The 26,707-nt window shown below is 44.9% G+C and overlaps 1 protein-coding gene across 2 annotated transcripts in view; it reads right to left on the bottom strand.

The window, feature by feature from the left end:
• The window catches only part of SLC37A1 (solute carrier family 37 member 1), a 66,303-nt gene that overhangs the window by 6,521 nt on the left and 33,075 nt on the right, over positions 1-26,707 (bottom strand). For both annotated transcript variants that reach the window (XM_063445514.1, XM_063445505.1), the window contains exons 9-18: positions 19,273-19,310; positions 18,847-18,918; positions 17,746-17,880; positions 17,442-17,532; positions 16,922-16,984; positions 14,236-14,321; positions 14,032-14,080; positions 11,000-11,073; positions 9,101-9,179; positions 8,817-8,914 (exon numbers count right to left, since the gene is read on the bottom strand). In XM_063445514.1, the coding sequence (XP_063301584.1) occupies positions 8,817-8,914; positions 9,101-9,179; positions 11,000-11,073; positions 14,032-14,080; positions 14,236-14,321; positions 16,922-16,984; positions 17,442-17,532; positions 17,746-17,880; positions 18,847-18,918; positions 19,273-19,310 (785 nt within the window). The remainder of the gene's footprint in view (positions 1-8,816; positions 8,915-9,100; positions 9,180-10,999; positions 11,074-14,031; positions 14,081-14,235; positions 14,322-16,921; positions 16,985-17,441; positions 17,533-17,745; positions 17,881-18,846; positions 18,919-19,272; positions 19,311-26,707) is intronic.

The following is a 26,707-nucleotide window of genomic DNA, read 5'->3' as shown; positions in this document are numbered from 1 at the left end:
ACCAACCTATTGTGACTAAGTATAAACAGAATATTCAATATCGGCCTTAATTTAATATGGTTGTATAAACTTTTCAAATGATTTAATATTTTTGGATAAAGTTTTGAAATATTTTTTTTCAAAATAATATCCAAAAATATATCACTATATTAACATTTTTCAAAGTATTCAATATCTTCTACATGTATCCAAAATATAAAATCAAGGCCATTGCATGGGCGTATGTAATGTATGAATATTCAATATCTATACATTATACCCATACATTATATTTACCAACACGTTCCATCTATCCACACGTTATAGTTACCCATTGTGACAAACCGCCTGCCACCCCGACTGGGTGTCTCTGCCATCCGATGCTCCTAGTGCTCACCGAGGACTCTAAGCACTCCACCAGACACCATCAGCACCATAGCCCCTTCGCCACCGCAGCTTGATTGGGGTCTCGCGGTCCTCCACCCACCCTGGACAAGGATCCAGCTTCCAGTAAGTGGACCTCTCCTCCTCCAGAGAGTACAGCAGGTCTGGCTGTGTAGCTCTTACAAGAGCTAGTGATTATAGCCAGTATAGTAATCCGAAGCAGGTATAGGTGGTGTAGATCAGTTCAGGGGTATAGGAATTTCCTGGAAGTCATTTATTTGACCGACCACAGGCATGGTCCCATGCCCAAAACAGTTCCAGACAATCAGGGCTTGCGGTCGGTCTAGTTCGGTAGTTTGAAAACTAACAAACTACCGAACAAAGTCAATAGTCTTACCCTGGAGCTTGTTCCCCACATCCAGGTGAATTATTTCAACGAACAGTGCCCTTCTAAGTTGTATAGAACCGAACGCAGGCGATGATGGAAGTCCAGCGGCGTTCAGAGTTTCTGTGTCCGATTTTAATTCAATGAGATTCATGCCCAAACACCGCTGCCTGCATGGATGCGAACAAGATGGTCGCCACCTCGTGGTTGTCCATAGGAATTGTGGCCACCCAGACGAACAATTAGAACATTGCGGTGAGAAAAGTTCCAAGTTGTTAATAGGTGTTAGCAAGCTCCAGGGTGGTCTCTGGTTCGTGCAGTTGTTCGGTAACCAAACCATATAATCCCCATTGCACGAACAGAGTCTTTTTAAAGAATTTTGGCCATAGTCCTGGGGCAAGAGGCTGGCGAGCAGGCCCCTCCAAGGACCAGTAGCGAGGTTCTGTTCGTCACACCCATACATTATTTACCAACACGTTCTAACCACACGTTATAGCACTTGTACATGCTTGTACATAGCCCGTGTAGTTCTGGGCTGATTCATCACCGTTCTCATGATCATTGAAACACCATCTTGCATGGAGCACCAGACCGAGGGAGACTGACAGTTATTTTGTGTTTCTTCCATTTGCGAATAATCGCACCAACTGTTGTTACCTTCTATCCAAGCTGCTTGGCAATGGTTTTGTAGCTCATTCCAGCCTTGTGTAGGTCTACAATCTTGTCCCTGACATCCTTGGACTGCTCTTTGGTCTTGGCCATGGTGGAGAGTTTGGAATCTGATTGATTGCTTCTGTGGACAGGAGACTTTTATACAGGTAACGGGCTGGGATTAGGAGCACCTTCTTAAAGTGAGCACTCCTAATCTCAGCTCATTACCTGTATTAAAGTCTACTGTCCACAAAAGCAATCAATCAGATTCCACACTCTCCACCATGGCCAAGACCAAAAAGCTGTCCAAGGATGTCAGGTACAAGATTGTAGATCTACACAAGGATAGGGGATCAAATACTTATTTCACTCATTGACATGCAAATCAATTCATAACTTTTTTCTGGATATTTATTTTGTTATTCTGTGTCTCCATGTTAAAATACACCTACCATTAAAATTATGGACTGATCATTTCTTTGTCACTGGGCAAACGTTCAAAATCAGCAGGGGATCAAAAGTATTTAAATAGTAGTAAATACTCCCCCTCCCCCCTCACTGTAACCCCTTTGGCATAAGCTTCCTGTTCCCTCCAGGATCAAAATAAAACTGTTAACACTAACCTACAAAGTTCTCACTAACTCCACTCCACACTATATTTCCTCTTTACTTAACAAATATACCCATTCACTCTGCAAATAACCTTGTCATGACATTTTCTCGTTCCCAAATTGCCAACTCATCTGCAGGATTTATCAAGGGTAGCCCCGTTCTTTTGGAATTCCTTACCCCGTGCCATCAGGCTCTCCCCCAGCCTCCAGTCCTTTAAAAAGTCAATGAAAACACGCTTCTTTAGGAAAGCTTATCATCTGCCTGGGAGACTTTCGTCTAATTTCTCTCCCCTCATCACTTAAATCACCTCCATAACTCGCTCTCCTGCCACTGGTCAGGGTCACGAATGCACCCTACTCCAAGAGTGTGCGTGACGTAGTTGTGGTGAAAGGGTTAAAGTTCACTATTTGTCTCCACTAGACCGGAAATAATGACAAAATCCCCCTTTAACACCACCCACACTTAAATATAATAATATAACTATTACTATTTTAACACTGCCACCACCAAGACAATTTATAAATGGGGTGCCTTGGTCCCCTGGTTAAATCAATACTAAAACCCACCAAATATTACTTAGTTTTTTTGCAATTCCTTAAATATTGTGCTAACTAGTCTCTTTAGGTAACGTGATTCTTAACCAGACGAAGGCAGAACTTAATAAATGAATGTTTATTATGAGCAAAAATTGTCACAGTGCATATAAAAATATATGATAAACAAATTATTAACACCAACAACAGATGAAAACAAAAGGATAAAATACAGAAGTCCTAACTACTCACTTTTTTCAAAGTGCAACTTCTGTCCAGGGGGGGTCTCTGGCAAGGAAATATGGTGACTCACTTAGAATTAGATTCTGACCCCCAAGCAAGTACACCAAGACCTTTCAATATCACTTGTTATATACCCTTTGGATTCATCTCAAGTTCCCAGCCTTTCCAGAGGCCGCTCCATTGTGTTCCAGAAAACAACAAGCCAAACATATATTTTTTTTTTATCTCCTCTACTGTACTTGCCACAGACATAATAATTGCCTCTATGAATGTGTTACCATTTTCCAGGGCTATATCACATGACTTACGTTTGACCTAATATAGCAGACATCACAACCCCTGCCACCCGGTTTAAGTTGTATAAGTGGTGTTTAGACTTTATTAAAAAGGCTGTACTTGTCCCATTCTAAATATAATAAAAATGAGGTGAAATTATTAATCTGTTGTTAAGTATTAATGTTTCTTTGGATATGATAATATAGCATACCGGTCTTCATGAAACTAATACCATTACCATATCAAAGGATTGAACTATCCATTGATAGTTTCAAGCCAGATGGTCAAAGTCAGTTAGTTTACATTGAAACTAGACATACAGGCGGCTTAAGTGTAAAATGTCTCATCTCGCAGGGCCTTTGATAGAACAAAAAAAGGGCATTCCTATTCACCCCTTGCAGAAGCCCCTTTTGATCAAAAGAGCAATTCCTCTTTGCCATTTGTCCTCTACTGAGGTGTCACACTACACAAGTTATTTTAAAGGACAATATTACATAAATTATGCACCCTTGCCGTGACAGTCGGTTCTTCTACTCACCACTTTTACCAGCTTATTTCGACACTGGCATCTTATCCATTTATCCCTACCTACTCTGACATGCTGCTGTTTCTCTTGTGGCTGATCAGTGTATGAGTAAGGTGTAAAGACACACAACTAGTGATGTCGCGAACATAAAATTTTCGCTTCGCGAACAGGGCAAACCGCCATAGACTTCAATGGGCAGGCGAATTTTAAAAACCACAGGGACTCTTTCTGGCCACAATAGTGATGGAAAAGTTGTTTCAAGGGGACTAACACCTGGCATGCCGGAGGGGGATCCATGGTAAAACTCCCATGGAAAATTCTAATGTGCCACCAGATAGGAGTGGTGTGTTAAGTAGTACTATTCTTATCAGTTTAATCCCTGTTACATCCCCTATCAGGGGACGTGTATATAAGGCATCGATTTTAGGAAGCGGGAGATGGAAAAACATGCTTGGTCGGTCCTCCTACTTCAAATTTGGGGCACTGCGCGTGCAATCTAATGTGCCACCAGATTGGAGTGGTGTGTTAAGTAGTCCCCCTCATCAGGCCTTTTTTAGTCGAATGTATCGCCCACTGTCAGTCCCTTCGGGATCCATCCCTCATTCATCTTAATAAAGGTGAGGTAATCTAGACTTTTTTGACCTAGGCGACTTCTCTTCTCAGTGACAATACCTCCTGCTGCACTGAAGGTCCTTTCTGACAGGACACTTGAAGCGGGGCAGGCCAGAAGTTCTATCGCAAATTGGGATAGCTCAGGCCACAGGTCAAGCCTGCACACCCAGTAGTCAAGGGGTTCATCGCTCCTCAGAGTGTCGATATCTGCAGTTAAGGCGAGGTAGTCTGCTACCTGTCGGTCGAGTCGTTCTCTGAGGGTGGACCCCGAAGGGCTGTGGCGATGCGTAGGACTTAAAAAGCTCCGCATGTCCTCCATCAACAACACGTCAGTAAAGCGTCCTGTCCTTGCCGGCGTGGTCGTGGGAGGAGGAGGATTAATTTCACCTCTTCCCCTGTTAGATTCCCGTTGTGCTGTGACATCACCCTTATACGCTGTGTAAAGCATACTTTTTAATTGATTTTGGAACTGCTGCATCCTTTCCGACTTGCCGTAATTCGGTAACATTTCAGGCACTTTTTGCTTATACCGGGGGTCTTGTAGCGTGGACACCCAGTACAGGTCGTTCTCCTTCAGCCTTTTTATACGAGGGTCCCTCAACAGGCACGACAGCATGAAAGACCCCATTTGCACAAGGTTGGATGGCGAGCTACTTATGTCCTGTTCCTCGTCCTCAGTGATCTCTCTGAAGGTATGTTCTTCCCCCCAGCCACGTACAACACCACGGGTACCAGATAGGTGACAACGAGCACCCTGGGATGCCTGTTGTGGTTGCACGGCACATGTGTCAACTTGCCCAAATGCAATGCCGCCAACAAATTTCTTCCGTTGTCACAAACCACTTTGCTGATCTCCAGTTGGTGCGGAGTCAGCCACTGATCCACCTGTGTGTTCAGGGCGGACAGGAGTGCTGGTCCGGTGTGACTCTCTGCTTTCAGGCAAGTCAATCCCAAGACGGCGTGACACTGCCGTATCCGGGATGTGGAACACTACCTGGGAGCTGAGGGGGTGCCGTTGATGTGGAGCAAGACGCAGCAGCAGAAGAGGACTCACCCGAGGAGGTTATGGAAGAGGATGGAGTAGGAGGAGTAGAGGAGGTGGCAGCAGGCCTGCCTGCAAGTCGTGGCGGTGTCACCAACTCCTCTGCAGAGCCACGCATTCCATGCTTGGCAGCCGTCAGCAGGTTTACCCAATGCGCAGTGTAGGTGATATACCTGCCCTGACCATGCTTTGCAGACCAGGTATCATTGTTCCGATGGACCCTTGCCCCAACACTGTGTGCCAGACATGCCATTACTTCCTTTTGCACAATCGAGTACAGGTTGGGGATTGCCTTTTGTGAAAATATATTTCGGCCGGGTACCTTCCACTGCGGTGTCCCAATAGCTACAAATTTTTTGAACACCTCAGACTCCACCAGCTTGTATGGTAAAAGCTGGTGGGCTAAGAGTTCAGTCAAGCCAGCTGTCAGACGCCGGGCAAGGGGGTGACTTTGTGACATTGGCTTCTTACGCTCAAACATGTCCTTGACAGACACCTGACTGTGGGCAGATGAGCAGGAAGTGCTCAAGGCGAGAGACAGAGGGGCGGATGGTTGAGAGGGGGCAAGGAGGACAGCAGTGGTTAACGTGGCTGAAGATGCTGGACCAGGAGGAGGATGGCGGCTTTGAGTTTGTGTGCAGCTTGTACTCATGTGTTGATCCCATAGGCGTTTGTGATGTGCGATCATGTGCCTTCGCAAAGCAGTTGTACCTAGGTGGGTGTTGGACTTCCCACGACTCAGTTTCTTTTGTCACAGGTTGCAAATGGCATCGCTGTTGTCAGAGGCAGACACACAAAAAAAATGCCACACTGCTGAGCTCTGCAATGACGGCATTCTGGTGGTGGCAACAGCATGCGTTGATTGGCGTGCTGTCTGGCTGACCCCGGGTGCCGATGTATGCTGTCTGACTGTGCCACTAGCTCCTTGCGACGACCTCCCCCTGCTTCCGACTCGTCTCCTCCTCCTCCTCTCTGTCTCCCCATCTGAACTTTCCCCCTGTTCTTCTTCTCTTCTAGCGGGCACCCACGTGACATCCACGGACGCATCGTCATCATCAACCACTTCATTTGTATCTGACAACTCAGCAAAGGAAGCAGCAGTGGGTACAACATCATCATCATCACACTGTACGTCCATGTGTGTAATGCTGCCTGCCTGAGACATATCCCTGTTATCTACATCCTCTGGCAATAATGGTTGCGTATCACTCATTTCTTCCAACTGATGTGTAAATAACTCCTCTGACATACCAAGTGAAGCGGCTGTGGTGCTAGTGTTGGTGGTGTCAGGCAGGCGAGTGGTAACTTGAGAGGTGCCCGAAGCAAAACCATTAACAGATTTTTTTAACCAATCATTAACAGGAGTAGTCCAAGAAGATTGGAAGTTAGCAAATGTTGTGCCTATTCACAAGAAAGGTAGTAGGGAGGAGTCGGGCAACTATAGGCAAGTAAGCCTTACTTCAGTAGTAAGGGAAAGTAATGGAAACCATGTTAAATGATAGGACTGTTGAACATCTAAAAACACATGGATTTCAAGATTAGAGACAACATGGATTTACTTCAGGGAGATCATGCCAAACTAATCTTATTGATTTTTTTGATTGGGTAACTAAAATAATAGATCAGGGTGGTGCAGTAGACATTGCTTACCTAGATTTCAGTAAGGATTTTGACACTGTTGCACATAGAAGGCTTATTAACGGCGTGGCCGACTGCTGTACGGAATGGCCACATGTTAGAACAGCTCTGGGTGAAGAAGGCAGTAAAGAGATAACGGAGGAAACTGTAAGCTAATTTGGGGAACCCCAAGAGAGTCCAAAGCTCCCACACCAGCTCCGGGAAGACCCCGGCGGGCAAAACGGGCTCGGTTTCAGGAATATCCTGGAAGTCATAGTTTTGACCGACTGCAAGAATGGCCCCATGCCCAAAACAGTTCCAGGGAAATCAGTGCTAACAGTTGGTCAAGTTTGGTAGTCTTTTACAGGTTTCCCTGCAGGGTCCATAGTCTGTGGGCAGGAGGCTGGCAAGCAGGCTCCTCCAGGAGCCTGTGGCAAACTCAGGTAAAAAGGGGAGTTTGCCACAAGCCTGTCTCCACAACACCACTACCCTCGGTGCCTGAGCCTGTCTCCACAACACCACTACCCTTGGTGTCTGAGCCTGTCTCCACAACACCACTACCCTTGGTGCCTGAGCCTGTCTCCACAACACCACTACCCTTGGTGCCAGAGCCTGTCTCCACAACACCACTACCCTTGGTGCCTGAGCCTGTCTCCACAACACCACTACCCTTGGTGCCTGAGCCTGTCTCCACAACACCACTACCCTTGGTGCCAGAGCCTGTCTCCACAACACCACTACCCTTGGTGCCAGAGCCTGTCTCCACAACACCACTACCCTTGGTGCCAGAGCCTGTCTCCACAACACCACTACCCTTGGTGCCTGAGCCTGTCTCCACAACACCACTACCCTTGGTGCATGAGCCTGTCTCCACAACACCACTACACTCTGAAAATGCTGAAAATGAATTATGTAGAGCAACAGACTCTGCAATATGCCTTTTATTCACAACTCTACCAACTACAAAGTCTACCAGATCCTACAGTAATCCATCTACCATTGCTAGTACGTCTCTGCGGCAGTGGCTTTGCAGCAGTTCCAGCCTGAGGTTTACCAGATAATTTACAAATCTCAGATTTAAAAAATACAATTTCCTGCCGCAATATAGAGAACTGTCTACAGATTAGACAGCATCCAAAATCAATATTTGTGTGTTTGTATCTGTAGGTGTGTCATTCTGTGTATCTCAATGTGTGTCATTCTCGGTGTCTGTATCTGCATGTGTGTCTGTGTGTATATATGTGCCTGTGTTAGTTTGTTTGTGTATTTGCATATGTGCGTCTGCATGTGTATCTACATGTGTATCTGCATGTATGTCAGTGTATGTTTGTCTGTTTATCTGCATGTGCTTTAGTGTATGCATCTGTGCATCTGTAACTGTCACCCCACCACACACACACACTGTCACCCCCCTTCACCTTGCCACACTCACAATAACTCCCCAATGCCATACTCACCTCCCATCGCTCTGCCATGTTCATCCTATTACACTCACCTTCTCTAGCACTGTCACTCACCCCCCAATCCTTTTATACTCATTCTCAATCACTTTGTCACACTCGCCCACTTTCACCCTGCAACACTCACCCCATCACATTAAACCCTCCAATTCTGTCATACTCATCCCCACCAACCAAGCCACACTGACCATGTGGGGCTTGAATGAGACACATGGAGGGACTGGGAGGCATGAATGTGAGAAATGGAGGGTCTGGAGGTGGGGGCGCCTCTGTTTTTGCCATTTCTTTCCTGACAGGACAACCCATATTTTTGTAAATTGATATTTACTGAAGATTCTTTTTAGGAAATCTTCTGGGTTTTCTACACCTGAAGGGAAGTCCGTTATTAAATTATTATATTAATTTCACTTTGATCACTGAAACACTTTATATAATTGTGAAAGTCACTTTTTGCAATATTTAGATTCCAATTACTGCAGGAAAGTGGAGAACTCACCAGAAGGGCGAAGGCATCACTTATCATTAACATGAAGAAGACATTGTGCCATCCATATGGAGATAGAAGTCCAGCCAAGAGAGGGCCCAAAGCTGCACCTGCGAGTGGAGAGCAAGAGATTGTCAACTCTTGGGGTCAGACAAGGGTGTGTGAAGCATGGGACACATTGGAAAACATTATTGTGAAATATAATTGGGAGACAGCAATGAACGTGAAAAGATGGTGATAACCTATTGGTACTAATCATCTGTAGTAATTCAATATGAGTTTATTTCATTTCTTACCTACTGATCCCGTGCCATCTATAATGGCAGTAACGGTGGATAAGGCATGGGCGTTCCCTTTTAGAGACTTGTGTGTTCCCTGCAGCAGACAGAAAATAAAGAACATAGAATATATAATAAAATCCATGCTAAAACCAGAACTGCAGATTGCCAACTATCACACTGTGTTTAATAACGAGGCACTCCATCCACTGGCACTCCCTCTATATATCACACTGTGTTTAGTAATGAGGCACACTCCATACACTGTGTGATATCTGGTTATTAAAACACAGTGTGATGTATAGAGGGAGGATATTCCGTATCAGTGGATGGAGTGTATGGTTATTAAACACAGTGTGATGTATAGAGGGAGGATATTCCGTATCAGTGGATGGAGTGTCTGGTTATTAAACACAGTGTGATGTTTAGAGGAAGGATATTCCGAATCAGTGTATGGAGTGTCTGGTTATTAAAAACAGTGTGATATATAGAGGGAGGATATTCCGTATCAGTGGATGGATTGTCTAGTTATTAAACATAGTGTGATGTATAGAGGGAGGATATTCCGTATCAGTGGATGGAGTGTCTGGTTATTAAACACAGTGTGATGTTTAGAGGAAGGATATTCCGTATCAGTGGATGGATTGTCTGGTTATTAAACACAGTGTGATGTATAGAGGGGGATATTCCGTATCAGTGTATGGAGTGTCTGGTTATTAAACACAGTGTGATGTATAGAGGGAGGATATTCCGTATCAGTGGATGGATTGTCTAGTTATTAAACACAGTGTGATGTATAGAGGGAGGATATTCCGTATCAGTGGATGGAGTGTCTGGTTATTAAACACAGTGTGATGTATAGAGGGAGGATATTCCGTATCAGTGGATGGAGTGTCTGGTTATTAAACACAGTGTGATGTATAGAGGGAGGATATTCCGTATCAGTGGATGGAGTGTCTGGTTATTAAACATAGTGTGATGTATAGAGGGAGGATATTCCATATTAGTGGATGGAGTGTCTGGTTATTAAACACTGTTTGATATAAAAAAGGGGGGGATACACAGTATCATTGTATGGAGTGCCTCATTATTAAACACAGTGTGATATATAGAGGGGGATACACAGTATCAGTGTATGGAGTGCCTCATTATTAAACACAGTGTGATATATAGAGGGGGATACACAGTATCAGTGTATGGAGTGCCTCATTATTAAACACAGTGTGATATATAGAGGGGGGATACACAGTATCAGTGTATGGAGTGCCTCATTATTAAACACAGTGTGATATATAGAGGGGGATACACAGTATCAGTGTATGGAGTGCCTTGTTATTAAACACAGTGTGATATATAGAGGGGGGATACACAGTATCAGTGTATGGAGTGCCTCATTATTAAACACAGTGTGATATATAGAGGGGGATACACAGTATCATTGTATGGAGTGCCTTGTTATTAAACACAGTGTGATATATAGAGGGGGGATACACAGTATCAGTGTATGGAGTGCCTTGTTATTAAACACTGTTTGATATATAGAGGGGGGATAAACAGTATCAGTGTATGGAGTGCCTTGTTATTAAACACTGTTTGATATATAGAGGGAGTGTTACGAACTTGTTTTAAACTATGTGATGAACTCCCTCTTAACAGACTTTAGTAAAGAGGTTCTTCTATTTCGTTTCCCAGTTTGACTGAAAACCATACGTTTCCCTTTGGTTTGGTATTTTTGTTTTACCGAACAATGACCACCCACCCTGGCTCATTAACTTCAAAAGAAACACTTAACTCAAGTGCTCTCTCTTGGTGTCCGCCATTCGTATAATCGAACACGTGCTTTAGTAAAAGGTGGCTAATTTGTCTCCAAACGCAGGCAGTGGAGCACAGCATTATTAAACATTGTGTGCTGCTTACCAGATCTGCAGACACAGCAGTTGTTATAAGTGAATACGGACCATTTACGAGCGCTCCACAAACCAGTAACATAACTGGAAGAGAAAGGGAGAAGAAATGTTTAGATAAAGAGAAAAATATATATCCAGAATTTCTGTTTTATCCAACAGTTTATAAAGTCTGTTTTAATAATAAATTGGTAATAATTCAGCATGCATGTGGTACTAGAAGAGTATGCTAGCTAAGCTTGAATTAGGGAGCTAATGCCGGGAGTGTCAGGAAGGAAACTACAATAAATGTAAAAAATACGCTATAAGGGATAAAAGAAAGGAGACAGAGGGACAGAAAGACAGAGTGAGAGGCATAGATAGAGAGGGAGTCAGAGGGTGAATGAAAGATACAGTGAGACAGATAGAGATATGAACTGTGGGAATGAGAGAGACAGATTAAGAAACAGCGCACACATAAAATTACATTTCTACAAGGCTACTTATATATCGCCTATCTCAGCAAACATATATGGGTTCCACCATATCGCCATATTGTGTTAAACCCACCACTACATCACAGTACCCCAATATCGGTGGGTCCTACACCCTATTGTTCCTGTAAGTTTATTTGTAATTGTCCTATTTATAGTTAAATCCCCTCTCATAATATTGTAAAGCGCTACGGAATCTGTTGGCGCTATATAAATGGCAATAATAATAATAATAATTATAATAATAATAATAACTACATCACAGTACCCCAATATCGGTGGGTCCTACGCTAATTACGTCACATTACCCCTATGTGGCGAACGTGACCTCGCCACATGCTCCTGCAGGAGCCTCTATCCCCTCTATCCCCCTCCTGCCTCAAGACTATGGGCCATGTGAAAAGGCTCATAAAAGACTGTATTCGGGCCATTTCTCCATGCTGTTCGGGAACCGAACAGACACACGCACTATGGATCACCCGGGAGCTCATTAAACCCATTTCACACCTTGTAATGATTCTCACCTAAGTGTTCTAATTGTTTGTCTGGGTGGCCGCAATTTGTATGAATGACCACGAGGTGGTGACCATCTTGTTCGCATGAACGCAGACAGCGGTGTTTGGTCGTCGAGTTCATGGAACTAAAATCGGACACTGAAACTCCCAAACACTGCTGGACTTCCATCATTACCGGCGTACGGTTCTGAAGTTCCTAGAAGAACACAGTTCAGTGGAATCGTTCGTCTGGATGAAGGGAACAAGCTCCATGGTTTAAATATAGACTACGTTCGGTAATTCTTTCATTTTTATGTTACCAAAGTTGACCGCTAGCACTGATTTCATGGAACTATTTTGGGCTTAAGCCACATGTGCGGTCGGTCAAAAAGGGTACTTCCATGAAAAACCCAAACCCCTAAACCGATCTGAGTGATTTTTGGATATGTTGGTCACCCAGATCGGGGCTATCAGGGGATGTGACTTTTGTGGGGTTTGTACATTGTGTGTTTTCTGTACCTGGAGATAATTAAGTTACTCCAGTTCCTGACTCAATTATCGCTCAGGCTCAGGGGATTTTGTGATTTTGTATGAGAAACCCCTTGCATGGGCTTGTGCATAAAAGGCCGTGTGTGGCCCTGAATAAAACAGATGACTTCCCATCAGTAAGCCTTGGCTCATGTGCTATACAGGCTATAGGTTCTTGGAGGAGAGGTCTTCCCACTGGGAACTGGATCCAGGTGTTGGTCCAGGGTGGGAAGGGATGGAGAGACCCTAGCCAAGCTGCGGCGGCTAAGGGGACTACGGTGCTTATGGTACTCGGCGACAACTAGGAAGCGCGATTTGTGGAGGTACCCATTTGGGGTGCCAGGCGGCCCGCCACACCCAATATCCGTGGGTCCTCCACTAATTAAGTCACTGTACCCCGATATCGGTGGGTCCTACACTAATTACGTCACAGTACCCCAATATCGGTGGGTCCTACACTAATTACATCACAGTATCCAGATATCGATGGGTTCTACACTGACTACATCACAGTACCCAGTTATCGGTGGGTCCTACGCTAATTACAAATGTGGGAGACAAGTTAAGTAGTGCTAGTGCTGGATGACCTAAAGTGTATTTACATAATCTGTATTTTATATAAATGTTGGTCTTTATGGCAACTGCTTAGACATGAAGTAAGAGAGACTGAAAGCAGCAAAGAGAGGGTTTACTCTGCAGTGTGGTACTAGAGAGAGGGCTTACTCTGCAGTGTGGTACTAGAGAGAGGGCTTACTCTGCAGCGTGGTACTAGAGAGAGGGCTTACTCTGCAGCGTGGTACTAGAGATAGGGCTTACTCTGCAGCGTGGTACTAGAGAGAGGGCTTACTCTGCAGCGTGGTACTAGAGAGAGGGCTTACTCTGCAGCGTGGTACTAGAGAGAGGGCTTACTCTGCAGCGTGGTACTAGAGAGAGGGCTTACTCTGCAGCGTGGTACTAGAGAGAGGGCTTACTCTGCAGCGTGGTACTAGAGAGAGGGCTTACTCTGCAGCGTGGTACTAGAGAGAGGGCTTACTCTGCAGCGTGGTACTAGAGAGAGGGCTTACTCTGCAGTGTGGTACTAGAGAGAGGGCTTACTCTGCTTACTTAATAGAAACAGGCAGATTCGAGGAGTGAGAAAGTGAGGCAGACTCGAGGAGTGAGAGAGAGACAGACTTGAGGAGTGAGAGAGAGACAGACTTGAGGAGTGAGAGACAATTCCCCAATCGAGGAGACTGCATCCCTTCTCATAGGAAATATTCTTCATTCTTAGCAATATTAAATAAGGACATGGTGCTCCGGGCCCTGAAATAGGTCTATACCCCTGGTCACAATATCCAAAGAAAATAGAGGGGTGGATCCACTCACTATTCATATTTGACAGTTATTTAATGTCACCAAGCTTACAAGACAAGGTTTCGGTCACCGTGACCTTTATCAAGGTCTGGGTGACAACTATATAAAAAGCAAAGAGCACAAAGGAAGTGGGACTTTGTCCCAACACATTACAGGGTTAATTTAGGAGCCAATAAAGAGGGTGTTGGAAGACTCACCAACGGTGAACATTGGTCCCGTACTGCGGACTGCTGAGAAGATGTAAAGCTGTAAAAATGGTAAAGATAATTGTTATATATCTAGCCAGACTGAACACAGATCAAGCAGGAATCCAGAGCAATTATGGATGAGGAAGAGGCACATGAGCTTATACGACAAGAATTCTCCATCTAGAAGTCAGTTACAGAAGAATCGGAACTTACTGTGGGGGCTGCAAACATTAGCATTAGGCCGCATGTTGTTGCACGTTTGTGAGACTTATCTGAGATTATCCCGGCTAGTATTCCACCTGCAGGATGGGAAACATCCTTAATTCAACAAAGAAAACATCAGTAACATTTCCCTTCACCTCAGCTTTCCCTTCATTTCAGCTCCACCTCCTTACGTGATCCAATCCCTTACAATTCACATGTATGTTCATCCCCAACATATAACGCTATCAGTTACCATTAATTCCCAAACTGGATCCCATCAGCAAACCATTCATCCCCAAACTGGATCCCATCAGCATCTCATTCATCCCCAAACTGGATCCCATCAGCATCCCCAAACTGGATCCCATCAGCATCTCCAAACTGGATCCCATCAGCATCTCATTCATCCCCAAACTGGATCCCATCAGCATCCCCAAACTGGATCCCATCAGCATCCCCAAACTGGATCCCATCAGCATCCCCAAACTGGATCCCATCAGCATCTCCAAACTGGATCCCATCAGCATCTCATTCATCCCCAAACTGGATCCCACCAGCATCCCCAAACTGGATCCCATCAGCAAACCATTCATCCCCAAACTGGATACCATCAGCATCTCATTCATCCCCAACATATAACCCCATCAGTTACCATTCATCCCCTGTGGCAAAGATGCCTCTGCCACTTGTTCCTGGAGGGGCCTGCTGGCTAGCCTCCTGCCCAAAGGCTATGGCCCATGTAAAAAGACATGTTAAAAGTTGACTTCCATGGAAAATACGAACCACTGAACCGATCTGAGTGATTTTAGGAAAATAATGGTCACTCCAATGTGACTCTTGGGGGATTTCCATGGATTTTGGGGGTACTTTTGTGGTGTTTGTAAATTGTGTTTTTCTGTACCTGGAGATAATGGAGTTTGTGCAGTTCCTCACTCAATTATCTCTCAGGCGCAGAGGAGGAGTATGTTGAATGGATTGCTTGTCTGTGACTCTCCCCTTCCCCCTTTTTCCTGTCCTATTGTTTCTCCAGCAGGAAGTTGTCCGAGTGATACTGACAGGCCAGTTTAAACTGGCTGCTCTGTCCCTCCTCAATCTCCAATCAGCCCCTGCTATTGTCTGATCCCACCCTTCCTTTTACTATAGTGCATGTAAATTGTTGTAGGTAAATGAGGCTGCTGGGGGCTTAAATGTGTGTGCTATGTCTATTAAAGTTAGTTGCCGTTTTAACCATTACTAAGTGTCATCTGGTGTTTGGTCCAGGGTGAAAAAAGGCCCTCAGTGATCCCAGTCAAGCCTCAGCAACTGGGTCTGATGTGCTCCAGGTCCCTGATAGCTATAAGGAAGCAGACTTGTCATAGGTACTTGGTTGGAGTACTGGAGATCCTTTACACCATTCATCCCCATAAATGATCCAATAAATAAATAATCCATTTACATTATCATCCTCTGTCTCTGAATATCCATTGCTAGCCACACCTCAAATAATCTCACCTCCCAACTGAGATCCTTCATGTGCTCTACCTAAAACAAAATCACAACCCATTCCCACCTCAAATAATGCCATCCCCTTCTCTCCCGCCAATCGATCACAGCCTCAATTGTCAAAGCATAATCATATCCCCTTCACACTCTGTGTTTTGAGGATGGAGCTTGTAGCGGTTACCCCGATGAGTAGAGGGGTTTCCACCACTAGAGGGTGTCCTTCTCCCGATGGTGAGGGGTATTCTTAGCATTCAGCAGTCATCCAAGTTGAGAAGCTCTTAAAAGAGCTAGTGTTATAGCTGTATAGCAGTTTCCCCCAATAAGAGACAAGACTCTAGATTGAGGGTAAAAGTAAGAAAGGTTTAATTGCACATTGGTTTCTTTTATACAGTATTTTCACACAAGGTCACCGCCCAGGTGGACCTTGTGGAACACAGGACATGAAATTTACAATCCAATCAAAACAGAGGTTTACATTTGAACACTTCCAGTTACTGTACCTAAGACCTCCCCTCTGCTTGGGAGATAATTTAGTTAATTACTGTATCAACTCAATTATCTCCAAACGAAAAATTCGGTTTTTACCCAATTTCTCAAACACCCCGAAAAAATATGGAAAACACATAAATTATACATCCCCTGATAGCCCCGATCTGGGGGAACAACATATTGAAAAATAACACAGATCGGCTCAGGGGTTCAAAAGTTAGGTGGAGGTCTCTTTTGACTGACCGCACGCATGTTTCCATGCCCAAAACAGTTCCAGAGGATTAGGCTGTGCGGTCGGTCTCTTTCGTATAATAAAAATAAGGTCAAAGAAGTTCCTGGTCTGGGTGGTCGGTCGTTCGGTAGGGAATTCGTGAAACGAACGGCCATTAGCACAATAAAAGTACAGTTATTTCAGACGAACAATTTAAACAAAGTTTTCAAAGTTTAAAAATCAGGGACAGAGCTTGTGATGGATCAAACACAATCCCATTCCCTTCACACTACAATCCATCACAAGCTCTATCAAACATAATCCCATTCCCTTCACACTACAATCAAACATAATTCCATCCCTTTCACAGTACAATCCATCACAAGCTCTATCAAACATAAACCCATTCCCTTCACACTCTGATCTCCAACATGATGGCATCACCTTCCCAGTTAGTACCAACTCCATTCCAAAATCCAATAACAAAATATTCTCCTTCATCAGCATACTCACCAATTATACCCCCAACATCAAACAAAGTGGACAGATCTCCAGCTTGCCGTGCATCTAGATGTCCTGCCAGCAAAAACAACAGAAGTCTAGTGATACGAGAAGAGGAAAAATACAGAAACAAGCGGAGCAGGTATAGGGAGCATTGGTAGGAGTTATAGAGAGAGTTATGCGGAGTAACAAGGAGAGTTATAGGGAGAGTGAAACAAAGTAATAAGTAGTTATAGGGAGGGGGAAACTGAGTAATAGGTAGTAATAAAATGAGTTATAAGGCGTAATTGGAGGAGCTATAGGTAGGATTATATAGAGCAATAGGGAAGGTTATTTGGAGTAATAGGAGGAGTTATGGAGAAGGTTATAATAATGGGTAATATGAGGAGTTATATGTAGTTACAGGATGAGTTATAGGGAGGGTTATATTGAATAATAGGAGGAGTTATAGAGAGGTAATATAGAGTCATAGGTAGGTTTATTTAGGGGAAATTGGATGTGTTCAGAGACATTACAAATTGATAAAACTCACCCACATTAGTGATGTAAAGTGGAAGCCAAAACAGGAACGTGTAACTGACCAATTTTGCAAATAACAAACACATTGAAAATTCAATCACTCCCTGTGTGGACAAATACACAAATTAACCAACAGCCAGAAATACACAATCGAACCAACAGCGTGAGATATGTAGAAACATAGAGGTGCCATTAGGTGCGTACAAGGATCCTATTCTATATTAAATGGCATGGGACAGGAAGTCTGTGCGAACATGCAAGGAATTCTAGAAGCGTACAATATGCACAAGTCATTTTGCATTATTTTCTTCACTTACTGGGATCCGAAGAGCACCAAGAAAGCTGATAGCAGAGGATCCATTAGTACCAACATAAGTGTCTTTTTGGAGAACCACAACATGATGTGTGGGGTACACTGGAGATGGTCCCAGCAGGTTCTGACCCTCCCAGTTCTTAGAGAGAAATATATGAAAATTAGAGTCATAAAATAAGATGCACCCTGACCAGATAGATTACAACCCCTGACGTGGTAATCCCCAACCCCTGACCAAGTAATACCCAACCCCTGACCAGATAGAATCCAACCCTTGACCGGGTAATAGCCAACTCCTGACCAGGTAATATGCAACTTAACTATTTATGTGTATATAGGTCATGCCTCCCAACCATCCTGAGTTTGACGGGACAGTATAAATTTTCAGGAGTGATGATAGGAGTCGCACTCAATCCCAGCAGCCACTCGGTGCTCAGGATCAGGACCAGCAATCCCACAACGACAAGGCAACACAAGGAAGGTCTTTATCAAGCTAACACCACAAGTATAAATATATATATATATCTCAAACAGTGCAAATAGGTCCTCCTTCCTTTAGATTGCGCTTGCACAGACAGATCGGCGCTGGTGTTGCTCTCCCTTATGCGTTTCAAAGAACAAGAAACGCTTTCTTGCATTCCACCTGATCGGAAATGGGTCTTTGGTGTTTTGATAAGCGGTTATTTTTGTTTTGTTTATACTTTATTACTATTTTTTCTTTTGTCTCTCCCTCCTTTGACACACAGAGGTAAGTCGTTAATGGATTACTGTATATCTTGTGTAATTTGCATGATTTGTGTTAATTACTGATGTTAATGAGATTTGTGTAAGTTCTTTATTGGTTGACCTTTTTGCACTGTTTGATATATATACACAACTATGTTTGGTTTGTGGTGTTTGCTTGACAAAGACCTCTTAGCAGGTCGAAACATTGATGCTCCTTTTGTTCTATTAAAACTACCTGCGGCTTGAACTACTTGAGAGCCTTGAGAATTTCTTGAGTTACAATTTTCAGGTCCTGTAAAGACTTCCCTGGTGTCCCAATTTTGCCTGGGAAGCAGATAGAGTAATTCTGTGTTCTAAAACCAGTGCCAGTTCCATTTACCTTGTCTGAAGTGGTGTTTAGGATCTCATGGTTGAAGAACTTAAACTCGTTACATGACAAACGTGGTGGGGGCTGTGAGAGAACAAACAACGTGCAATCAGGAATCCCTCAAAGATTTGGATTGAGAAAGGAGGCATGCTCATGGTGTGATAGCAATATCTGCAGTTTACCCCCAAACCCCAGGATCCTCTGAGAAAGAGGGATGGGGAGCACTGGCTGGGGGTGATGTACGTTAGAATGGAGGCATTAGTAGGAGCCTTGGTTGGCTATGGGTTACAGTAATGGCTGTGGTTGGATAGTATTGGTGTAAATGGTAAAATATAACAGACCAGGAAGCACAGATAAGTGGAGATAGTGGGTGTTTAGATAGAGCAGCCATCATTGGATGATCATGCAGGAAATCAAGGAGAAGGATATTGTACTCACTGGAGACAGGGGCATCTCTGGCTTGATATCCCGTGGATCTGTAAATAGAGAGAATTTAGTTTTCCATCAGGTACAAAATATTGCTAATAGGAAAGGCAGAAAATATTCCGTATTCAGACAGGGACCAAGACAAGCAGACAGACAGAAAGGAATGAGAGATCATATGTGATGACGGTAAGAGCTGTTCATACAACTTCATAGCAGAGCACTGTCCATGCAGAGTGTCAATCATTCAGGTGGCTCACATGGTTCTGCTTTGTTTTCCTGTTGGATCTTTCTCGTCTGAGATTTCGAATAACCCAGAAGTCTGCCTCTACCTATAGGCGGTGCTCCTCACATCCTGGGGTCCAGAGCACCACAACAACACTTTCAAAAATCAAAGAACATATTTCTAATTTTACTCCGGACTCCCACCAGTCATCGGCGATGCAGATTTAGCCCTTGCCAGTAGCAATTCAGCCTTGGCAAGCGTGGCATGGACCTCAAGGCTTGCAGTGGCCAGTAACTTTAAAGCATGTAATATCCACAAGTGAATCTTAAATAGTGCATCTTTATTTCATAAAATAAAAAGTATAACATGGCATGAAAATAGCAGGAAAACCTCATCAATAAGAGGGTATCCAAAAGGATTTAAAACACATACAGAGCCCTCTTAGGCGTTTCACCTATATTTTACAACTTTCTTCCCACACACCCCCTTCCAGCAGGCACAGGGTTCTACTTTTGAACTGGTGGTCATTTTTTGTGGTATGTTTATTATTTATTCTGTATTTTGGCATTTTGGACATCCGGTTACAAATGAGGTTTGAATGATATTTTGAGGTCCTGTTATACTTTATGTAATAAAGATGCACTATTTATGACTTACCTTGTGGACATTACATGGATGACAGCGAGTGTGGACCTTTTGAAGTGATGTGGTGATGTTTTCATATTGGATCAGTCTAGTACACGTATACCTGAAAACTGTGTAACCAAGTAAGTGACCACAGGATTTAGATTTTCCTTTTTGCGGGTGTGTTTTGCCCTTTTGGATGGGGTTTGCAGCACTAAGATTTTTTACAGGCGATTTCCCATGGAGTTCTGTAGAATTCAGTAACTTTTAAGGCCTGGCTAGTAGAGCTGGGTTTCAAATTGTGGTTTTAAAGCTGGCTGGGTTGATACTCATATGTGGACCTTGATCTGAATTTGTCATTTATTCCAGTTGGTTGAAATTACTAGGCAGTCAAATAAAAAATGGCTTTGGTTTCCAATTTTATAGCATGACAGGAGGCTTCATATTTGCTTAAGTCTCTCTTTACTGGAACTCCACAGCAGCACATTAACAGAGAGATAAACACCAAAGACAAAAACATAAGGTATCTATATAAGGCTCCTCCTAAGCCACCATTCCCTCTTTCTTTGCTGCTCTGCATCAGTACAGGTCAGAGTACCACTGCCTCCTACTTCTAGTGGTTGGCTTTGGGATTTAGTGTGATTTATTTATGATTGTTATGAACTATGCTTGGTTGTGAGATTTATGTGCCTTTCTGGCTCTTTTATTTTCTTTGGGGAATGTTTCCTTTACAATACTGATAGATTACCATGTGTTTAGTTATACAGATTACTGACAGTTTGCCATGTGTTTAGTTATACAGATTACTGACAGTTTGCCATGTGTTTAGTTATACAGATTACTGGTAGTTTGCCATGTGTTTAGTTATACAGATTACTGGTAGTTTGCCATGTGTTTAGTTATACAGATTACTGACAGTTTGCCATGTGTTTATTTATACAGATTACTGATAGTTTGCCATGTGTTTATTTATACAGATTACTGGTAGTTTGCCATGTGTTTAGTTATACAGATTACTGGTAGTTTGCCATGTGTTTATTTATACAGATTACTGGTAGTTTACCATGTGTTTAGTTATACAGATTACTGGTAGTTTGCCATGTGTTTATTTATACAGATTACTGGTAGTTTGCCATGTGTTTATTTATACAGATTACTGGTAGTTTGCCATGTGTTTATTTATACAGATTACTGGTAGTTTGCCATGTGTTTATTTATACAGATTACTGGTAGTTTGCCATGTGTTTATTTATACAGATTACTGGTAGTTTGCCATGTGTTTATTTATACAGATTACTGGTAGTTTGCCATGTGTTTAGTTATACAGATTACTGGTAGTTTGCCATGTGTTTGGTTATACAGATTACTGGTAGTTTGCCATGTGTTTGGTTATACAGATTACTGGTAGTTTGCCATGTGTTTGGTTATACAGATTACTGGTAGTTTGCCATGTGTTTGGTTATACAGATTACTGGTAGTTTGCCATGTGTTTATTTATACAGATTACTGGTAGTTTGCCATGTGTTTATTTATACAGATTACTGGTAGTTTGCCATGTGTTTATTTATACAGATTACTGGTAGTTTGCCATGTGTTTATTTATACAGATTACTGGTAGTTTGCCAGGTGTTTATTTATACAGATTACTGGTAGTTTGCCAGGTGTTTATTTCTTTGTGCCTGTTTTCTCCTTGGGAGTTTTGTTTTACCCTGTTGGCTTTATTGTTTGTTCTGTTTCCTCTGGCTTATTGGCCGTGGTGGTCGCCGAGAAGCGGTCCTCCGACCGCTCCCCGTGCCGACCGTGGAGAAAGACTCCTGCGGTCCCTCGTGTGTTGCCTTTGATTCCCGCCCACCGGCTTCGTCCGCCGAGCGGGAATCCCCGTTTTGATCTTTACCCCGCCCGCGTCCCCACTCACTCGCTAACACTTGTCAGAGTGGGGACGGAGCAGGGATCTTCTCATTTGCCGCGGGAGCCTCCGCTCCCGGTCACCCTCCCCGAGACCGCGTGGTCGGGCAGCAGGTGCGCGGCTCCCCACTGTGTTTGCCGCACGCGTCACAGCCTTATTAAAGGTACAGTGACTAGCTGGTCCGGTGTGTTTCCCCATCTCCTGGGTGGTTTGGGGGTGCGTATTTTTCGGTGACAGCTTTCTTTTCTGTCCATGTGAGGCAGCTCTGTGAGCCCTTGCATCATAAATTATGCCCCATATATGAGGGTCGCAGATTCAATCCCCCTCACCTCCCCAAGTAACTAAGCAATAGACTTTAGTTTTCGATTCTTTGCATGTGTGCTTGCCCTGCATGTTTTTCTATGGACATGGTTTTACGGTTTACTGGTTTTCCTGACTTCCACATGGCACTGCGTGCCTCCTGCAGGTGTCCCTGCCTGGTGTCCTTACCCACTTATTGAACTAGGACTGCTCTAATCAAGCCTCAGTTGCCTGATGGAAGTTGCACTGGCGTCCAAAGCCAGGGATTGTGGGTTCAGGCCCCATCTGGGTGGTTGAGCATGGCACTCGTATTTTGTGGCCTAATGGATTAGGCACAACCATATAAAAACTAAAGTGTTTCGCTATCTTGAAGAACCTTGCCTATAAGGACCCAGCTTCGTCTCTACCCTGCACCCTAATAGTCAAGATTCTACTACATGTCTAAAAGGATCTAGGGTACCGCCCGTACCCTTATACTGGCCTGCCTTGTCTGTGCCCCTATAATTGGCCTGCTTTGTCTGTGCCCCTATAATTGGCCTGCTTTGTCTGTGCCCCTATAATTGGCCTGCTTTGTCTGTGCCCCTATAATTGGCCTGCTTTGTCTGTGCCCCTATAATTGGCCTGCTTTGTCTGTGCCCCTATAATTGGCCTGCTTTGTCTGTGCCCCATGATTGGCCTGCTTTGTCTGTGCCATACTATGCATGCTATTGGACTGGTGGCTCCATACCCTGGATAACGGTTTGTTGAGCCTGCATGCATTATTACTTGCCTCTGCCAACACTAGGGGTGCTGCCCCTTTTGCCTGCTAATGATACCGGTTTTCTAGCTTCGTAGGTATCAAGTATTATAGACTCAGACTTTATGGACGCCTCTGCACAGGAGCAGAATTTGCAGGCTTTACTTAATGCGGCTGTGACCGCATCTGTTGAAATAGCCCTGGCTAGGGCCCTCCGTCAACCACATACGGACAGGGGTGTGTGCGGAACCCCTCAGTTGGCAGAAGACTCAGATGAGTCAGACTCTCAGGTGCGAGAGCAGGCAAGTGCGCAAACGCGCTATTGAAAGGGTGAAGACCCTGAACCACGCTCCCGGACGGGCAAGACTCCAGCGAAGTGACGTGGTTTGAGGTTGATAACCTCGCCGGCCAGGCGCCACCGCCTATCGGGCGCAGGGGAGGAGGCCTCCTTACCCCCCCCACCTTGGCCGCGCTGGATGTGTGGCGGGCAGACCAGCCTCCCTCAGATGGAGAAGATGTTTGGGTTGAGGACCTTGGCGCGGGTCCCGGTGGATGCTGGGAAGAGGAAGACGCGCCACCGACTAGGGCCCCCACGACAATGTTGGGGGACGATACCCTTTTGGGCACTACTGGAGAACCTCTGTTAGAGCCTCAATCTATCCGATGCCCCAGGTCCTCGGACTAGTCACTGCCCGACCACTTGGCACAATTTGTGCGCTACTGGGTCCGTAGACCCCTTGGAAGTGAGGCCTGCAAGAAGCTGCGGGCGCAATGCCCCAAACCGGTACTGCCGGACAGGGTGGCGGTTACCCTGGATGTTGGCCCTAACAGACGAGGCCTTCACAGAAGGTAGGGCTCTGGACCCAGCCACCATGAGGGACTGGGCACTTCGTTCCATTTGCCTGCTGGGCAATGCCACTGTGGCCCTTTGCACGGAACCCAGGAAGACGGCACTCTTCCATATGGACAACAAGCTGTCGGATTTGGGAGCCGAAGATGTGGGTCCCCTGGCTAAAGGTCTGCTGTTCAGGGAGCCTTTCGTTGAGGAACTGCAGAAACAGGTTATTCTGTTTACCTCCCGGGATAAAGCGAAGTCTTCGATCGGGAAGGTCTTCCGCCCACGGTTACCTTCAGACGTATGGGTCCTTGGGACAGTGCGGAGTTATGTCACAGACTTCCACTCTTCCCCTACACAGGTTGGACGCCCGAGGATCCCCGTCATCACAAGAGGCCAATAGCCCTTGTTGGAGGTGGAAGTTCGAGCTCCGTACCAATTCCCATGCCTCCCCTTCGGCCTCAGCTCGGCCCCTTGGTGCTTCACCAAGCTCCTGAAGCCGGTGGTCACCCAATTCAGAGCAGAGGCCGTACGCTGCATCGTCTATCTGGACGACTTGCTTATCTTTGCGAGGACCCCGCGGGGCTCAGATTTCGGACGCGCTCTGCGTTTTCCTTGTTGGAATGCCTGGGGTTCGTGGTCATTCTGAAGAAATCAGCCTTGGAGCCTGCGCAGACGGTGGAATTCTTGGGTTTCGTAGTCGTTGCGCAAGACGGCATTCTCCGCCTGCCTGTGGCGAAGATAACGGCCATTCGGAAGGAGATCAGACGTGTTTTCGACAAGACCAAACTCCCCTCCGGAGGTTGGCTCGCGTGGTGGGTCTCCTCTTGGCCTCGATAAAGGCGTTCTACCCGGGCCCACTACATTACAGGGCCATGCAGCGGCTGAAGGCGCACTCTCTACGCAAGAGACCCTCTTAGGACCAGATCTCCCTGGCCTCGGACGTGCAGGCCGGATTGAGCTGGTGCCTCCTGCATATATCCGCCTGGAACAGCAAGGCGATATTCGGGATGACCCTGGATCTCGTGTAGGAATCGGATGCGAGTCTTTGGGACTGGGGTGCCTCGTGCAAGACGAGGTCCACGGGGGGCCCGTGGTCGGACAGTAGATCGGAATCCCGCATCAATTGCCTGGGGTTGATTGCAGGTTCGTTGGCAATTTGGAGCCTGGCGAAGCATCTGTCGGACTGATGCGTGCTCCTTCGGATGGACAATGGTTCGGCGGTGCAATACATCAACCACTCGGTTTCGAGCACTAGAGGAGGTGTTATCTCCCAACATGGAGCTCTTGGTGTCGGTGGTGCTTGGAACGGGATACCGATCCCTTTACGGGTCCTGTATCTAGCGTGCTGAATTTCTTGTCTCATCTCTTTGACCTGGGTCGGTCATATCGCTAGGTTATCGTGGTTAGATCAGCTATCTCGACGGCACATGTCCCGCTTCGGGTTTTTCCCCATCGGCCAGGATCCGCTAGTCTGCAGGCTCCTGCATGGAATGAGACTGGTGCGCCCTCCGGTGCCCAAGTATTCTTCCCTCTGGGACGTGCGTTTGGTTTTGGCGTTCTTTCGGAATTGGCCTGATAACCAGGACCTTTCTCTTCGCCAGCTTTCAGCGAAATTTGCCCTCTTGTTGTGTCTGGTCTCGTTCAGACGTGTTTCGGATGTCCGGGCCTTCGATGTCGGCGCTTTCTCGTTTTTCTCCAGAGGGGGTCTCCGTCAAGGTGCTTAGACGTACCAAGTCGGAATCGACGGTTGTATCATGCCCTTACTTCTAGGACTCGCCTAAGCTTCGTGTAGCGAAGGCACTGGCGCGATGGATAAGATGTCTTTTGGCTCTGGCGGGCGTGGATGCGACCTTCGGAGCGCTTTTGGTTAGGGGCGCCGCAGCTTCCGGAGCTTTTTTGGCGAGCGCTTCCCTTCAGGACATTCTGCGTTCGGCGGACGGGTCCCGTGTAGAGTTTTTTCGCCTATTTTACTTTAGACCGTCGGAACATGCTTCTTTTGCTTTGCTGTCGGAGCGTTAAAACAGCAAATATGAAGCCTCCTGTCATGCTATAAAATTGTAGATTATACTAGCTTTAGTGTAACTATAATCTTAATTTTATTAATGACAGGAGGCGAATATTTCCCACCCAATTTGATTTCTTCCCCCCCTTGTTTTGGATGGATTGCATTGATTGTATTTCTGTTGATTTGTCTGATTATCTGGGCTAGGTTGGTTAGTCTGGGGTGATGTTGTAGGAAGTGCATGTTATACTGTATTGACGGTCATTAGTATGGATTTCGTGTCTTTATTCTATCAGTACTGGATCGTGGGATTTATGTTTTATCAGTACATTTCGTTTACTAATCAGTGTTTTCGATTCTGTTTATTTCGTTTCAGTTTAATGGATCGACTTCAGTTCATAGGATCGGCCGTTTGGCGGGATAAAGATCAAGTTCATCCATTATCCGAAGTTTTTCCAGATGACATTCATCGTTATGTTGTGAATTTTTCTTTATTTAGTTATTGTCATTGTTGTGTACGTTACGTTGTCACAGCGTGAAAGAGGAAATGGTGGCTTAGGAGGAGCCTTATATAGATACCTTATGTTTTTGTCTTTGGTGTTTATCTCTCTGTTAATGTGCTGCTGTGGAGTTCTAGTAAAGAGAGACTTAAGCAAATATTCGCCTCCTGTCATTAATAAAATTAAGATTATAGTTACACTAAAGCTAGTATAATCTACAATTTTCTTTATTTAATTTATCCCAGGAGCTTCACTCTAAAAAAGCAGTAAAATGCACAAAGTGAGCTAGTCTTAGTAACATTAAACTTTTCCTTGAGT

This window comes from Pelobates fuscus, chromosome 1 (genome assembly GCF_036172605.1).
Source record: "Pelobates fuscus isolate aPelFus1 chromosome 1, aPelFus1.pri, whole genome shotgun sequence".
NCBI lineage: Eukaryota > Metazoa > Chordata > Amphibia > Anura > Pelobatidae > Pelobates > Pelobates fuscus.
Note: the sequence above shows the minus strand (reverse complement) of the source record. Positions and strands in the feature narration are given on the sequence as shown.